Source organism: Onychostoma macrolepis, chromosome 21, assembly GCF_012432095.1.
Source record: "Onychostoma macrolepis isolate SWU-2019 chromosome 21, ASM1243209v1, whole genome shotgun sequence".
Taxonomy (NCBI): domain Eukaryota; kingdom Metazoa; phylum Chordata; class Actinopteri; order Cypriniformes; family Cyprinidae; genus Onychostoma; species Onychostoma macrolepis.
Genome location: NC_081175.1, coordinates 12,221,744 through 12,240,501, shown reverse-complemented (window position 1 = coordinate 12,240,501; position 18,758 = coordinate 12,221,744). Strand labels below are relative to the sequence as shown.

General features: G+C 34.1%; 1 protein-coding gene across 15 annotated transcripts in view; it reads right to left on the bottom strand.

Moving 5' to 3' along the window:
• nrg2a (neuregulin 2a) overlaps positions 1 to 18,758 on the bottom strand; it is a 101,738-nt gene that overhangs the window by 9,229 nt on the left and 73,751 nt on the right. For 9 of the 15 annotated variants that reach the window (XM_058758801.1, XM_058758791.1, XM_058758794.1 and 6 more), the window contains exons 5-7: positions 11,171 to 11,229; positions 6,095 to 6,118; positions 1,670 to 1,772 (exon numbers count right to left, since the gene is read on the bottom strand). In XM_058758801.1, coding sequence (XP_058614784.1) covers positions 1,670 to 1,772; positions 6,095 to 6,118; positions 11,171 to 11,229 — 186 coding nt within the window. Of the gene's footprint in view, positions 1 to 1,669; positions 1,773 to 6,094; positions 6,119 to 11,170; positions 11,230 to 11,548; positions 11,626 to 18,758 lie in introns of all 15 variants that reach the window. The other 6 variants (XM_058758790.1, XM_058758793.1, XM_058758799.1 and 3 more) reach the window with 2 other exon arrangements.

Genomic DNA, 18,758 nt, shown 5'->3' with positions numbered 1-18,758 from the left:
TTGCTCTTTATTTAAAAAGTGTGGTAACACTACTATTGGGACCAGTTCTCACTAGTAGTTGCTTATTAGCATGCCTATTATTAACATATTGGCTGTTTATGAATACTTAAAGCACATATTCTGCATGACCATATTCTACATCCATAAACCTACCCAATACCTAAACTTAACAACTACCTTACTAACTATTAATAAGCAGAAAATTAGGAGTTTATTGAGGCAAAAGTGGTAGTTTAATTGTTAATTGGACCTTAAAATAAAGTGTGACCAAAAGTGCTGTATTTTTTTTTTTTTTTTTTTTTAATTACGGTCTTCCTTCAAAATAAATTCCACTGGGATTGATATTTTATTATGTAATGTAAATATATTTTTACATTATTTTATGGCGCATAGACAGCAATGTAACTACCACGATCAAGGTCCAGAAACGTAGCAAGGACATCGGTAAACGTAAACGGCGTATGCTATTCTGTGTCAGCTGCGCCACACGGATATGTTTTCTATGTTGTATGTATGCTTTGATTTGAATGAAAACAACATATCCGCGTGGCGCAGCTGACACAGAACAGCATACGTCGTTTACGTTCAGTGGATATTCTCCAAAATGGCACTAGGGTGATGCAGAGGAGACGAATATTTGAATAAAGTCGTTGTTTTTTTTTTCTTTTGCGCAAAAAAAGTATTCTCGTAACTTCGTAAAATTTTGGTTGAACCCCTGATGTCACATGGATTACTTTACCGATGTAATTTCATTGCTATCTATGGGAGGGTCAGAGAGCTCTCAGAATGCATCAGAAATATTTTAATTTGTGTTCCGAAGATGAACGGAGGTCTTATGGGTTTGGAACGACAAGAGGATGAGTAATTAATGACAGAATTTTCATTTTTGGGTGAACTAACCCTTTAAGGTCCAATTCTCGCTATTAACAAACCATTAACTACAACTCTTGCCTCCATAAATTACTAATTTGCTGCTTATTAATAGTTAGTAAGGTAATTGGTAAGTTTAGGTATTGCGTAGGATTATGGATGTAGAATATGGTCATGCAGAATATGTGCTTTATAAGTACTAATAAACAGCCAATAATAATAATAATAGGCATGATAATATGCAATTATAGGCCTAGTTATCAGTGAGAATTGGTCTCTATATTAAAGTGTTACTGAAATTTCTATTTAGCAAAGAATCCTGAAAAAGTAATTTTGGTTTCCACAAAAAAACTTAAGCAGCACAACTGTTTTCAATATTGATAATAACAAGAAATCAAATCAGCAAGCATTATAAGTATGTGACATTGAAGACTGGAGTATTTCAGCATTTCCATTACAGGAATTAATTACATTTTAATATATGTTCAAATAGAAAACAGTTTTGAATCATTTTCTGAATCATAATAATATTTCACAATATTACTTTATAAATGCAGCCTTGGTAAACACAAAGAGAATAAAATAAAAAATAAAGTAATTTTTAAATAATGTAGTAAGTGTTCTTTTAAAAGTTCATTCATAATTAATATTCATAATATGTGATTTCAAGTTTGATAGACATTAGTTATACAATTGAGGCCAGTCAAAAAATAACCTAAGGCACAAATAAGTATTACTGCTATAGTAATATGCTATTATTATTATAAGTAATATCACCGCCGTTGTGCCTTATACTTACTTAGTTTTGCAGTAGGCCACCACGCAGACTATGCCCACCACCAAAAGAGCCACACAGATGCCGGTGATTGTCAGGACTCTCTTCTGATAGAGCTCCTCTGCCTCTGCACATCACCACACACACACACACACAACAATTATCAGCCTCATCTGCAACTAAAACTGCTTCTAAACTCTCTCGTAAACAGTTCCCACTGCCGCACCGATCTTCCATCACGTCATGATGAAATCTGAGAGATATCACGTATGGCTCAGATGAACATGTTCTTCCTATCGGGCATTCAGCATGACTCAGATCCCGCACACTCTCATTAACAGCATGGATATGAGGATTAATCGTGAGATGGCCTCAACAAGGGCTCTAATGGACCAGCTCAGCAGTGGAAACTGCTTGCGTGAGGAATAATGTGTATCATTATCGTGGACGTGAGGGAATTGGTCTGTCTGAACAATCTCCCGATGGGCGCTGATGATTTCTGTGAGTCCATGGATGCTTTCCTCCACTGGGGGGCATCGCAATTCAGCTCAATTTACAAGATCAAACAGCATATCAAGAGGACAATTGAAATGTGGATGAATGTTTGGGACAAATTGGTTTAAGAGGTGATTACATGGAGGCACAGAAACAATCATCAGGGTGTTTCTTTGGCTTGGTCAGTTATAGTTTATTCATGTATTCATAACCAATTAAATCATGGATGCATAGAAATCTTTAAAGGAATATTCTGGATGCAGTTGATCAAACTGAGCTCATTTGACAGCATTTGTGGTATACTGATTACCACAATAAAATGTAAAAGAAGTCAGTCAGTTTTACAGTCAGTTTAGCTGTGTTGAGTACAAAATAAATAAATAAATTTGACTCTTCATTTGCCTTCTTTAAAAAGACAAAAAAAGTCAAATTCGAGGTAAATCGAGGCTCTTACAATGGAAGTGAATGGGGCCAATTTGTAGACGTTAAAATAATGTTTCAATAGCATAGTTATAAGATATTAACATTATTCTTGTTAATATGATTTTAATTGTTTTTAAATTATTAACCATTTATTTGAAAAGTTTTTTAACTTTAAAAGCTTAAAATGACTGTAAAAAATATTTACACGGTTAATAGTTTAAATAACTCTATGAAATTGTAAACTTATATAATAAGTATATTTCTGCTTACAAAATCCTTCAAAAATTGTCCCTATAGTTCCTCACTGTAACCTTGATTTTTGCGTTTTTAATGAAAACAAGGGGTGAGTCAATTTTTGTTATACAACAAACCTTAAACTGACTGTACAAAGCTTTCCAGCTTAGAGATTACATATTTTAACAAAATAATTGATGTAAGTGCTTTTATAAAGCTCCACTGTAACCTTGAGTATTGCTTATTTAAAGAAAACTCTTTTTTTTTGTCCTAATCAACATTATGCCACTCATGCTGTAGATTGAGCATAACTTGTTTAAACCTGGAATATTCCTTTAACAAAAACTGAATATTGGGTACAATTCAAAAGGAAATGTTTCTTTTTTTGTTTTAAATATCAAACCACAGACTACATTCAGCCTTCTGCCTTTTCCTTGGAAATGGGCCTTGGTTTGGTCTCACAGACCTTCTAAAAGGAAGAAAATGCGAGTCCGAGAGGGATGGGGGCTAGTTAGGGGAGAAATATTTCATAATCAATAATGAAATAATCCAGCTGTCGTTTGCTCGGTAGTACAGAGCGAGAAGGAGAACATTATTTCTGAAGGGCCTCATCTGTGCTGGTAGGAATGGAACTGAGTATGTGCTTTAAGTACGTGACTTCATAGAGAGCCTAGTTTACACATACCGTAAAATGGATCATTTTCAAGGGAAAACAGAGGCTGTTTTTGTAAGCAAAGAACAGACAATTGGGAGAGGTCATATAAACAACCTAATTATGGGACTAATGCAGTTTGGCATGCTAGGGCACCAGGATTCAGTTTGTTCAAGCCCAGTAAAATTAAGAACAGAAAACAAAAGAGAAACTGCGTTCAATTTGAACCATTATCAAATACAGCTGCAGAAATCGCATTGGTGAAGAAGAAGAATGGAAAGTAGCGTGCAAGGATAGAGATGAAAAATAATTCAGCAAAGACAACAGGAAAGCGGGCAGATGGAACAGGGAGAAAAACTTGAGAAAATGAAAGTAAAGGAACTATTTTGTTTGAGGAAAGAAAAGGGAACTTTTATCTGCAGCACTCATCCACATTGCATTGAAAGCAAAGCACCATGATCAACTGTACAATAAAAGACCATCTGGAGAAGTTACAGCTGGTCATGATCAGATTTTATGTAAACGCTTTGGAAATACAGCTGTACAATCTCTGATGCCAAAAATTAAAAATGATTTATTCCGAATTTTTATTGTTTTCTAGTAAAAACATCTACAAATCAAAATGTATTAACTTGAGTAAGAAAACTACATACAATATTAGGAATTGTTTTTGTTTTTTATTTACCACTTTATCTAAAATTACACAAATGTACAATTTAGTTGATTTAAAACAAGAAAAAAATTAAATGTGGTAGTAAAAATAAACGTAAAGTTATATTACATTGTTTTAAAAATGTCCAATTACAATAAACGGGCTAAATCCTGAAAATGCATGTGTAAGGGAAAATGAACACGTTTTATCAACGTAATCCAAGGCTTTCCAGGTAAAACATAATTAGATTGAATGTTAGTACAACTCCAGTGCACATAAATTCACTTGAAGCCACACACTTGTTATGTTTACCGTTCAGTAAACACCAGGTTGGTGTGTAAAACTGACGGAGGTTTACACAAATCACCCCCGCATAATGCTAACTCAGACTAGCTGCATACACTTGAAGAAATCTGTGTACATCTTCATGTTGATGACAAAAAAACCGACTCATATCGTTCCAACCAATTCAACAAAATATATGGTTGTCAAAAGTCTTACGTAAAACTTGAACTAACTACGCAAGTTGTTAAATGCTCACAGTAAAACTGTTTCTGGCAACGTTTTTAGGGCTGCAAGAAAGTTTATGGCTAATTTTAAATAGGCCTAGGTAAAACACAGTGAGCCGACTGAAACTTGTTAACACTGCACGCAAATCCAATTTAGCTGTCAAAACTGATCTTTTGGACATTTTGAATATATGATGTGAATATATGATGTATATACAGACTACTGTATGGATTTATGGGTAAAAGACTGCTTGTGGGATTACAAAATGGCTACAAAAGGAAGATTTTTATTTTTTAATAAAGGTTTTTAAAGTGCCCCTATTATGGATTTTTGAAAATTACCTTTCATACAGTGTGTAACACAGCTCTAAGTGAAGGAAAACATCATGCAAATTTTTAAATCTGAAAGTGCACCGTGTATAAAGTTATTGTCAAAAGAAAGAGTCGACTCTGAATCATTGAAAGGAGTCCTTTTTAAACGAATCCCAAGCCATGTTGACGTCAACATGAAACATTAGCATATTGCCCGCCAACTTGTTGGTCTTTTCACATTGGTCTGAATGAAAATGCAAATTCATTCTTTGCCACTAGGTGCAGCTTTTGGAGCAGTAAAAATAGCGGTCTCCCCGGTAACGCTGTACACAAAGCAGCACGCTCACAAATGCTGCTTTATGAGGCATTACAAGCGTGAAGAAATTAAAATGAGACCAATTGGACCAATCACCGCAGATTAGCGCCACGCAAAGGAGGGGTTTGGAAAAATTAATCGTTGAGCGAATTGTTTGGGAGTCTTTGAGCAAGTAAGGTAAAAATAAATGCATATTATAAAACAAAAAAGTGTTTTTTGACCTTGCATGCATGCCAACCTGTTGCTTATAATAAATAATTTTCTATATTAAGCATCTTTTTAATTTCTGAATTACAACTAATTTTGATATTACCTGATAATATAGGTATGCTAATATATAGCCTATTTGATAATAAAGTCAGAAATTTTGATTTTGAAGCTCCAGTGAATATTGTGCAATTTATATGATGTTACATATGAGTCATGTTACTGAATGAGAGATAAAAAATAAAATAAATAAAACATTTAAAATCTGATATGATTCGTTCAGACTAAAACACATTCCAAAAAAACCCAAAAAAACCCTGATTTTAATCAGATATTTATACCACATATGGATGTTTATAAACATCAGATTTCATGTTCTTGTTGTTTTTTTCCAAAACAGATTTGAGTTAGTTCCGATTCTGTCTGAACAAAGCCTTAAAATCCCACTGTGACGGGACGAGGGCTGCAGATAATGATTCCCATGCTGACTCTTGGAAAGAGGGGCTACTATACAGAGCAACAGCTGATTGACAGATTTATTTGTTAATCAATTTGTTCATTTGCTTTAGAGTCCATCAGAGAGTTGTGTGAAATGGAATGAGAGCTACACAGTTCAATCTGGAAATCAGAATGAAGGATCAGTCCATACCCATAAATTCAATCCCAAGAGACTCTGCCAGTGCAAAGAGTTGATAATGAAGAGCAAAACATAAACAGAGAGAGAGACAGGAAAAACAAGATTTAAGAGAGAGATATCCCACCATAAACACATATGGGCATTATACAAGTCACATTGTGGACACATCATGCAGATACTAAAGAGAATAAGTGGTTAGATCATGCAGGTTAGAGCACGACTGAAATACGACCAAACCTGGATTAATGGGTAAGAGATGATTATAATTGTGCGTAATAAAATAGAAATCATCAAACTAGCGTCTATAGCACCAAACTACTAGTTTATTTGGATATTTATTGCATGGATTAGGATCTGAGGTTTTAAAACGAGCAGCTAGGTTAGTAGATTCGATTCACTGTCACTGTTAGACATTTGAATTCATGTTATTCTACGGCAGTTATTTCAACTCTATCATTATCATAATTATTGTTATACTGCAAACAAAACAGCAAGAATGCAAGTGAATTGATATACATTCCAGTGGTCATTAAACTACACAATTAAAATATCTCTGATGTGTCTTACCTGTGGGGCACACTGACAGCTGATATTATTCATAAAACATTTTGGTGCATTTCTATGTTAATTGTTAATGACAAGATGCTATTTACACTCTATATTAGTAAAACATGCTCTATGCAACAAATATTATGATTAAACAAAGTAATTCAGGTATTATTATATTCAATTTTTGCGTGTATCTTCAGTGTGGTTTGAGTGTCCATTCGGATAGAACACAACAGCTGTGAGTGCAATCCTCAGGTAGAGATTTTAAAATACTTTTTATTTTAACTTTAAAACTAAAAACACTGTAACGCTTTACAATGAGGTTTCCTTTGCTAACGTTAGTTGACTAAATTAGTTAACATGAGATAACAATGAATGAAACTTCTACAGCATTTATTAATCTTAGTTAATGTTTATATCTATGATCTAAATATTTTTCAGATCAAAAGTTGTATCTGTTAATGTGCATTAATGCACTGTGAACTAACATGAACATGAACATCATAACATCAACAAAGGTTAATAAATGCAGCAAAAATATACTGGTTATTGTTAGTTCATGTTAGTTAATGCATTAACTAATGTTTACAAATGAAACCTTATTGTAAAGTGTTACCAGAAAACACAATACAATGGTTCCTTTGCCAGGGATTGCCTTATATATAAAGGCAGCTAGATATTTTCATGTATATGTATATGTATATCACAGTATAAATTGTTCTTTATACATGAAAACAGGGCCTAAAACTAACTTTTTGCCACACCTGCCAATGGCCGGTGACCTGATAAAATTTATCGGCCAAACTTGTTTTTTACCGGCCATGAAACTCTTTTTGCAAAAACAGGCAGTTATTACTACTACAACGACTAAACATATTTACAATGTTTTTAATTTGTCATTTACTTTACTTACAAGAAAAAAACAACAAACAGATTTATTGATTTATCCCTTTTTTCTCCTAAAAAGGTTGAGATTCTTGTCCTTTGCATGTTTTCGGCAAACAGAGCTGTCCATTGTGTTACTCCTGTTTCACACATACTCAGTTTGCAGAACGTATGTGGTGCAGTTTTTTTTCCCCGCACCCATGTTAACGGATTAGAGCAGGGCTATTCGATTAGCTTCATTTGAGGGCCGGATTATCGAACAGAAAATTTGAAGGGGGCCAAGGGGGTGGGGGCCGTCCCGATCTCTTTCTGGGGGACCTATAAAATTAGAAATTAAATTGAAATTTAAAATCTATAAAAGGTTAACATCAGTGCTGTCTGTTAATCGATTAAAAAAAGTAATCACACATTTCTCTGTAATTAATCATGATTAATTGCATATTTATATTGTCATAATTTCACACTGAACCTCCAAATTAATATAGAAACAACATAAAGATAGTATATTTTAAATATGTTTTTAATGGCATCTTTTTACAAAGTAGCCTATTATTAATGAAGTATTGCTACCAATACACTGCTACTGGTGTCTCTATTAAATGCATTTTCGCTCAATTTTACCTATTAATTATAGCCATTGAACACTACAGTTTAATTGAAAGCCATTATTTTATTTAATAGGCTCTGAAATATTAAGTGATTTTAAAATAATCTTCACATAAACTATAAATTGTATATGCATAAACTAAAAGTGAATCAACGACTAGAGCAGTTGAGTGATTTCTCTTTTTCTTTTCTTCTTTGATTTACGTCAATGACAGACTTCAGCAGGTTTCACTTTAAAAGCAGCGCTGTCTCTTTAAAACCTGATGCGCATGACACGGGTCTGACACACATCCTATTTTCTCCAAACTCTTTACTGTCATTTAAGACTTTATAACTCATTTAACACTACATTTACGAAGTAACTCGCCAAAACCGCGTATTTTGAAATAACTGTGTGTGTTATCGTCCGTTGAAGCGCTACTGAAGCGGCTGTGTGTTCAGCCAAACGCACAACCTTTCAAACTAAAGCCTACTTCACTGCACTGTTTAGGCGGTGTACCCCAGGGATGTGTCGACACATTCTCGGGGTATGAAGAATAAAGAAGGGAAAAGTTAATCTTCCGAAATGAAGCAGCAACATCTTCAAGCTAAAGTTATTAGAACCAGGGGGGAATCTAAAAATGAAAAAAATTAAATAAAATAGTATTTATTTTTTAAATACAATTTTCTGTCAGTATTTCCATGGCCTGCAGTCTAAAAGCCCCTGGGCTGTCTCAGTGCTCCAGCTGGAGGTCAGCTACCGTTTTAACTCTCTACTATGACTCTAATTGGTCGAGCGATTACAATTCTCTCAACAGCAAGATGAACAGAAAGTGACAGAAAATCACTATCTCTTGGAGACGACAGCTCTGAGGACACATCTGTCCTCATGCACAACCTGCACACTGGGATTTACAGCCGGGCTTTGCACGACATCTTGTCAGACGTTCTTCTCTGCGTTGTAATATTCCTACCATGCACTAAGATGGGAGATTCATTTCTCTCTTTCACCCATGGCGCCAAAGCCATTTTTTCCTCAAGCTGCTTGTATCTACACGCACCTATTGTGCTACATTTATACTATTTACATTTCCTCAGGTCTTAAAAGCCTCAGTACCTGCACTGTTTCAACATCTTATGTTGACAGACACTCATTTCCAGACCTCCCAAAATGAACGGCGCTACAATATATGGAAAGGAAGCCTGGCTGTTGACAGTGGAAATGCTAACAATCCACACATGCAAAGACTTGATCCGCCGTCCTGATATAGTTAACAACATGACACAGGTTATAGCACAAGTGTCATATTATAATTTTTCTTGTTTTGCACCACTTTGAGCGTTTTTAATAACACCTCATAAATTATTCCTTTTATACGGCCAGGAAATCTATTAACTGTATGCACTTTCCGTCCACGGACAGTTTTGTTAACATCAATCTTTCGTGTTCTACCTCCTGTCTTTTTATTAACTAATAAATATATGTTGAGATTAAGCTCATAGTAAAATGTAAACAGCGGCAGCATAGCAACATTGTCGAGAGCACAAAGGCCTGATTATACACACTATGCGGACACAAGCAGGAGCCAATAGCTCACAGGCATGAGCTGTCAGGTGTAGTGATCCCTATGCCTCCCTCTAATCTAGGTGCTATTCTGCAGTTGATGGGCATGTGCAGTGGAGAGACGCCGATCTGTAGCCTTATACGGTTAAAATGTGTCACCTCGGGGAAGTGGAGCTGTTTAATTTCACAGCATAATTAAGGCGTGGATTTTTGAACTGTGGGGTGTGCAGGAGATTTGTGAAGAGAGAAACAATGGCTTGTTTTACACCGCACGCACTTGTGAAACTAAAAAATGGTGTATTTTATGCAAATTACTACAACTGATATAAGAAACAAGGCGAAAATGACAGTTTCTTTGCAAAAATTGGATCTTTTTTTTAACTTTCCTGAGAGCTAATGTGCAGAAAACCGAGGTTGTTATAATCGCATCAAATGAAATAGGCTGTAAAAATTATGAAATTGCAAAACTCAGTCATTTCAAATATTCGGTAGAAAAATGATTTACATATATTTATGCATCCGGAAGATGCTTTTATGCAAAGCAACTTTGTATTTGAAGAATACGGTTTTGTAGTTCATATGTTCCCTGAAAATCGAACCCAGGACCTTGGTGTTGCAATCGCTATGCTCCACTGGTTGAATCATAGGAACTACCATTGACATTAAAAGCCAGGCTGATAACTATTTTTAAGTTTTGGCTGATAACTGATAAATGGCTGACATGAAATTCTATAACACACTAAATTCTTATAAAACGTTAAAAATAATTTTAGCTTTAAATTAGTTAAAGATTACCAGTGTTTTTAAAGATTAATTTAGAACTTATCTAAGAGTTTAAACGTCTAATTATTAATTAAATATCCGACCAAATTAAACCATCTAATTAAAAAAAAATATAGAAAATGAGTGTGCATAATTAAATACCCAATATATATCCAGTATTAGCAGATACTCATAAATAAAAAACAAACAAACAAAAAATACAATAACTAATATGGCATTGATCATCCTTAATAGGACATTTTATTTTCTCAATTAAATATTAGTGCGTAATTAATGCGTTTTTTTATATATTTAAATAATTATTAGCTGACCATTCACTTCTTTGTAACATTATTTTCTAGTTGGACAATCTATAGCATGTGTTTATTGTTAGTAAATTGACAGTAAATATATTTCTGTTGTATATGTTAAAGTACGATGCAGCATTTAATTAGGGTTGCTTTATTGCCATTATGATTATAACTAAGTTACGGTTTAATTTATTAAAGAACATGCATTCATACTTGAAAACATGCATTACGAGATAATGTCGAATCAATTAACCAATGATGCAATGGGTGAATGGCACACTGGACCAAATAAAACTGATTAATTGTTAAAAATCTGATTTTGTTAGAACAACAAGTAGATTATTAACCATTAGAGAACCACATTCCACATCTTCAGTTTCAGCATGCAAACAAAACAGACAGACAGACAGACAGAAGAAGAAATGGACATACGGTAGAAACTGGCCATAACGTAGGTTTGACAGCGATCACCAGTAAAGTCATTTGGACACCTGATGGAAGGAGACAAAACCATAGAAAGAAAGAGAGGGGGAGAGAGTGTCGAGCAGAGAGAAAAGATGCAAGAGAAAGAAGAGAGGGTGAAAGCAAAAGAGAGAGAGGGGGAAAAGAAAGCAGAGAGAACATTAGGACAACAGCACAATTATGTACAGCAGAAGCAGAGGATCCCACTGGAGGCACCACTGTGTCTATTTCAGGACAGACTTAAGCCAGCAAGCCTTGGGAGGTGGAAGGAGGTAAGGGAGGGACAACAGTGGTAACCCAGTGACAGCTGGTCCTCTGTTTGCGGCTGTGCATCTCAAGTCAACATACTTTTATTAGGTTTGGGCATGTATAACTTCAGGGGCTCTGTCTGCAAGCACCGCTGGCCGAAGTATCCGTCCGGACATCTGGGGGAAGGAGAGGTGGAAAAGATGACACACAGATATACACCAAACACACTCACACATCATACACTGAGGATTTTATGCACAGCGAGGTCAGAAACACAGCCGCACAATCATTCCAACGGCAACCCGGTATTCTTCAGCCAATGTTTGTTCAATAAGAGCATTAAAAAAAAGGACCATTTTCTTAAGCATTTTTGTTTTCTGAATATCTATCAACCGTTCTTAAAACAAGATTTTACTGTTTAATATTAAAAAATAAAAAACATTTTTTTTTTATCTTCAGTTTACACTACTATAGTTTGAGGTTTAATATTTAATTTTTGTGGTTTATTTTTATTTTATTTTTTAAAGAAGTCTCAACAAGACAGCACTTATTTGATCAAAATTGCAATAGAAACAGTAATATTACAGTAATATAATATTATACAATATATAGTAATATAATAAAATTTAATGTATTCCTGTAGCGGAAAAGCTGAATTTCCAGGAATTTTCTGTGTCACATGATCCTTCAGAAATCATTCTTATATGCTGATTTGGTGCCTGAGACACTTTTATTATAATTATTACCAAAGTTGAAAGCAGTTCCTTGATTTTTTTCTCTTTGAACAGAAGGTAAAAACAAAAAGGCATCTATTTTAAAAGGACTTTTTTGTAACAATGTAAAAAAGTCTTTACTGTCACCTTTGATCAAATGAATGTGTCCTAAATTTCTTAAAAAATAAATAAATCAAACTGACCTCAAACTTCTGAATGGTAGTGTATATCTATTTATTTTTCCTATCACATTGTTTTACACTTGTTTTAAGCAAAAACTGTTATGTTTAAAGCAAGGGAAAAAATATTTGCCAAGATATTCTCTGAAAACAAGTGTTTTCTTGTTTTAAGCATCATTAATAATAATAATAAAAACACTTAAACATAAATAACTGGAGTAATAGTCGAACAAACATATTTATATCTTTATAAACATATTATAAATTTAAGGTGAATTCATTTAATTTCTTTTTAAAAATGATTGCACAATTAAAACGTATCTTACCCATTTTTGCTTCACAAGTAAATTGATCTTGTTGTCAGGGTGTTTTTACAGGAAAACAAGAAATAAAAATGCTTGAAAATTATTTATTTTATTATTTATACAGTCGGTCCAGTATACATAGGCTGGCATGAAGCAACCACATATTCTGCAAACACAAACAGCTGAAGCTGTATCTCAGCCTATAAGCAGCACATCTCTAATACGGTCGCCTGATTATGACATGGCTCTCATTCATGGATTTGATTGGCCAATTATGCTTATTCATGTTATTCCAGTAAACAAATTACGGCTCATCAGTGCGTAATGAGCGATATGGGGGTAATGTTTTCACAGCGTTAATTCCTCTAACTCAGTAACTGCTCTAGTCAGCTATCACTGATGAATGGCCACCTTCAATTTCCAGGACAAACAGAAAGCGAGAGTGAGCGTTATCTTCTGTCACCAGCTTCTCTGCAGAACGCCGTATCCCTGTGCTTCCCAAGTTGGACCGCCAGAGGCACGAGTGAATCATGGCACACATTTATTTAGTTTTCCAGTAAAAAGACCATTATACTTAAGAAGCAAAATTGTGTAATATATATAAAACTTTGTTTTCAGAGAACATGTCTAGCTTCATTCTTGCTTTAAGCCTAAATCTAACAACATTTAGTGAGATTTATGTTTAAAGCAGTACATACAAGGCCCCTGTAAAAGTCAAAAAAGTCAAGCTCTTATGCTTGGCTTTTGAAGTAGGATGTGAGGCATTATGCATGACACAATACATGCAGCACACACACGAAGCGTCGGTGAGTTTATAGAGTGTAAAATGAGCCAAGGTTCAGGCCGTAACCTCTTCACTGCGCTGCTACAGAGCCGTGTCACCGCCTGGCACGCTGTTAAACACGCCAATGTTAACTACAGAGAGATGATGAGAGACCGCAAGCTGTTGTAGTCTTTAGGGGAACGCAAGCTGGGGTGCACCGGAGCGCAGACATGCTTTAAGTAACATGTATGCTGCTGAGGGGGTCAGAGGTCATGGAAACAATGTTCTCCTGCTGGAGAGCGCCAGAGAGACGGGGCGACGTGTGCGCACACGTGTGTCTCTCAGGAGAGGACCTCTGGGGTTTCAACTCCTCAACTTCATTCATTCCTTTCTCCAAATAAAGAACAGATCCTGTTATGTCTGTCTATGTCTATTGTTTGCCTAAAGCGTACGGTTTCAGACTTGTCCTTGTGTCTTTACCTTGAAGAAATGTGGTAAAATGGTGATATTTTCAGGTTGGTCAAAGCGTTAATGTATCAATCAAAAAACTTGACTTTTTTTTATAATCTTCAAAACACCTTTAATAAATAAACTGATTTTTTCACCAAAAAAAAAAAAAATGGATCATTAAAGACAAACAGCTAAACTTTTTCACAAGAACTATTAAACATTTAAAAAGCATCCCAGGATGAACTGGCTTTACAACTTATATGAATTATTATTAATGATACTGTATATTATTATATTAATTGTTTTAAACATTCAAAAAGCATCCCAGCATGAACTGGCTTCATTATTTAAATGATTTATTATTAATAATACATTATTATATTAATTTTCAAAGATTTAAAAAGCATCACAGGATACACAGAATACTTATTATTAATATATTTATATGTATTTATGATTATTAATGGCTTTATAATGGGTAAAATGTTTATTATTTCACACATTTTGGAACAATAATAAAGCCATTACTAACTAACTAATAAATAAATAACAATAAAAAAGTAGGTGTATCCAAACTTGTTGATCATCAACCTCAGGAGGTCAAACTAAATATAATATAATGGGTTTTATTTTCTATTGATTTCGTATAGAGGTTTTCCATTTTTAGCTGCCTGATTAACAAAATTTGAAACTTGAAAGTAACACCACTTAAAACCCAATTTTGTATTCTTCAAGCAACAAAGTCATAATTAATAATAAATAAAAGGTTTATAATAAAAATTTGATCTATCCAAACTTTTGACTGGTCTATTAATTATCTATTACTATTTACAGTCATAGACACCTGCTCCATTCTCCCAGTTGCTTTATTTCTTATGCATCTTTGCATTATTCTCTTTTCTTCATTCGCTGTCTGTTTCCTCCAGTCTTTCCCCCTTCCCAACCCCTGAGTGCATCCTCCTCAGCTCTGGACATGCATTTTTCATTCCCTCTCTTTCCCTGTCTCTCTCTCTCACTGGCAGCAGGAGCCGATAGACTCTGTTTAATGAAAATCTACAAAGGCGGTGAGAGAGAAACAGAAAGAGCGAATTTTTGCCAGAACTGGGCTGTAGAAGTAAACCTGAAGAAGATAAACATCATGATATTCCAAACAAGCCTAGACATCAGGAACACAGATACCAGTTCCAAGAATCCAGCTCCAGGTGGCCAAACTGTATATCGCACAACACAGCCCATGTACTGAAGCTGAACCATTACCACACTGGGAAGATTCAACATGGCAACGAGCCAGTGCAGAAACAACCAGAAAATACATGGCTATCTTTGCAGACAAGCATTTTTATTTTTTTTTTAAATTCTATAATACAAGATGAAGTTACTCGAGAAGCAAAATTACGTAAAATAATAAGCAGTGCTGGGCAACGATTAATCGCAATTAATCGCATCCAAAATAAAAGTTTTTGTGTACATAATATATGTGTGTACTGTATACACTTTAATGTATATATAAATACACACATGTGTGTATATATTTAAGAAAAATATGTTATGTTTATATATTAAATATATTTATATTAGTGCTGTCAAACGATTAATCGCGATTAATCACATCCTAAATTAAAGTTTTTGTTTACATAATATATGTGTGTGTACTGTGTATAATTATTATGTATATACAAACACATACAGTATATATTTAGATAATATTTACATTTATATATTTATATTCATATAATTTATATTATATTTATATTAGTGCTGGGCAGCGATTAATCGCGATTAATCGCATCCAAAATAAAAGTTTTTGTGTACATAATATATGTGTGTGTATTGTGTGTATTTATTATGTATATATGAATACACACCCATGTATGTATATATTTAAGAAAAATGTGTTATGATTATATATTAAATATATTTATATATCATATAAATTATATTAATAAATATATACATGTAAATACATGTAAACCTTTTCAAAATATATACTGTATGTGTGTGTCTTTATATACACATAATAAATATACACAGTACACACAGATATATTATATAAACAAAAACTTTTATTTTGGATGCGATTAATCGCGATTAATCGTTGCCCAGCACTAATTTATATAAATATATTTAATATATAAACATAACAATTTTCTTAAATATATGCATGTATGTGTGTCTATTTATATATACATTAAAATATATACAGTACACACACATATATAATGTACACAAAAACTTATTTTGGATGTGATTAATCGCAATTAATCATTTGACTGCACTAATTTATACATCATGTAAATTATATAAATATAAATATATACATGTAAATATTTTCAAAATATATACTGTGTGTGTCTTTATGTATAGGCTACATAATAAATATACACAGTACACACACATATATTATATACAAAAACCTATATTTTGGATGCAATTAATTGCGATTAACTGTTTCCCAGCACTAATAATAAGATAATATATCTTGAATTAAGTTTAACACCTCTAGCATACAGTTCTTAGTTTAAGTATATATAACAATTTGCTAATGGTTGAGAAAAATACACTTCATTCAATATTTTATAACAATATATTATTTGAATACACACATACTGTTACAATTTTGCTTCTCACGTACATTAATCTTGTTTTAAAGAACATGTCCGCTAGAAAAACTTTTTTAAACAATGTTTCGCACATTATATGCAGTAAATGTTCTGTCAAAAATGTTCTATTAAACCAATGGATGCAATTTTAAGAGACAGACTGGGTAGGAAAATCTGTAAGTCAACAACAGCCATTCACATTTACAATGCAATACACTGTGTAATAGAAAGCACTGCAAACACGCCTCTAAAAATAGCTCCCTCAGTCTGCTATTATAACATCTAATCCTGTTTAAAACACACATCAGTCTCTAACCAGCACCCCTGGCAAATCACACACGGATATTAACCCAGATCCTCAAAAGACTAAAATGCATTTGTACTATATTTGCTGAACCTTCATGCTTTGTCATTCTGCTAATCTATTTTCTTTATATAACTATTTAGTCAATTATTTAAAGCTTTACTGTAAGGCTGTAGTTGACGTTTCACTGTGTAAAGCTGCCATAAGTCATGTGAATTCATGTGCCCTTGATCAGGTCACTGTAACTCTGTAAACTGAGAGGCTGAAGAGTCCATTCTGACCCAGAAGGCTTTGCGTCACTTATGCAGCTTGTGAATCTGTCCGAATCAATCAAATAATGTAGAATTTATCCAGCACACACGTCATACCTAAACGACATTCTCATGAAAATAAAGTGCATTCTCTTGATCTTCATTGTGTTGCATAATGAAGGATGCATCTGGTCTGAAGAAAAAGTACTGCTGTTATGAAAAAAGAAAAAAAAAAAAAACACTTTAGAAGCAGCTGTTTTCATGCACTAATATTTGGAAAGTTTAATGGCGCTTTCCACGAACGGAGTACACAAAAGTGCCTGAAGCTCTTAGAAATTGAAGTTTTCGTTTCTTCAACAAATGGTCAGTGAAAGGAGGCACTTAGGTTGTTGATCGTCAACCTCAGAAGGTCAAGCTAAATATTATATCAGCGGTTTTCTTTTCTTGTCCGTTTTATATGAGGATTGGCATTTTTGCAGGCTTGTGACATGCAAAATACAGTTTTAAATGCAGATTTTGTCGTTTTCTATTAACATTTAATCAATTAAATATTAAAAAAACTATGCTAGAATGGGAAACAGTTGCGAATTCAGAACAGAGCTAGTTGTGATTAGTGACTTATACTTTCATTTAATTACAGAAAAATAGTTGTTGCTGTTTTTTCTTACAAAAACTGGTAGGATTAAAGGTTGAGCTTGATGAATGCAGTCAACATTTTTATTTATTTATTTTTTTTTGTTAAAATGTAAAATATAACCAGATGATTTACTTGTTTTATTATTGTGCTTTAGAAAGAGACCAAAAAAAATGTATGTTAAGTTTATGTAATATTTTAAAGAATGTATTTTTAAACATTCTACAGGTAAATGTTTCTGTTCAATAAAATTAAAACAGCTTTTTCTACAGTAAACTGAACATCAATTTAGCATATTATATTAAAATTAAAACATTGTTATATGATTTTAAATGCTGAGTGAACAGTTGACCTCCGAGGCAGGACAGGCCCGAAAATTTTTTTTTATTTGTTTAATTTTAGCTAATGTTGTAGATTAATAGTAGCAGTTATTCACAAATATGTACTGTTCAAGAGAATAGGTTATTATAGTAAATTAGCCACTAAACTCAATAACCTACAGTCTACAGATCAGAACTTGTCCTTGATGTTCAGCACAAGAAGGTGTCGGGGGCCGTGAAAAAACAGCGCCGAATACCAGTCAGGGGCCCCTTCAGCGGCGGGCCATGAATCTCCTCTGGCATTTCTCTCTCCTTCTCAGTTTTGTCATCTGTCCAGGGTCTTATGTAAACATGACAGGGGTGTCGATGTGGAGCTGCTGTAACTTGGCAGGCCGTAAAATACCCCCCACACCCCACCATCATCATCCCAGCAAGAAAATAATTATGTCCTGGGTCATTTATTACCTCTTCCCTCCCTCCATATGTGTGTGTGGAACTTTGTAATTTAAAGAAAAAGAGGCAGGCATAAATATGCGGTAGCTTGTATGGCTGGACTTGTTCAGCTGGTGAGTAATTCCTATGGAAGTCTGGCCTATATTGAATGAGATAGCTTTGGGGCAACAATTCCCAGAGGGCCTTGACTGCATTATCTGACTTTTCTGGACCTGTGCCTCACCCATGAGTGAATTAGCTGCAGCAATTGAGTTATTGCTCCTTCCAATTTGTACACAACTTATTGAATGGCTGTTGCAGCCGTGTCCTGGCCATTTGCTTGCTGAGCAGGATTCCA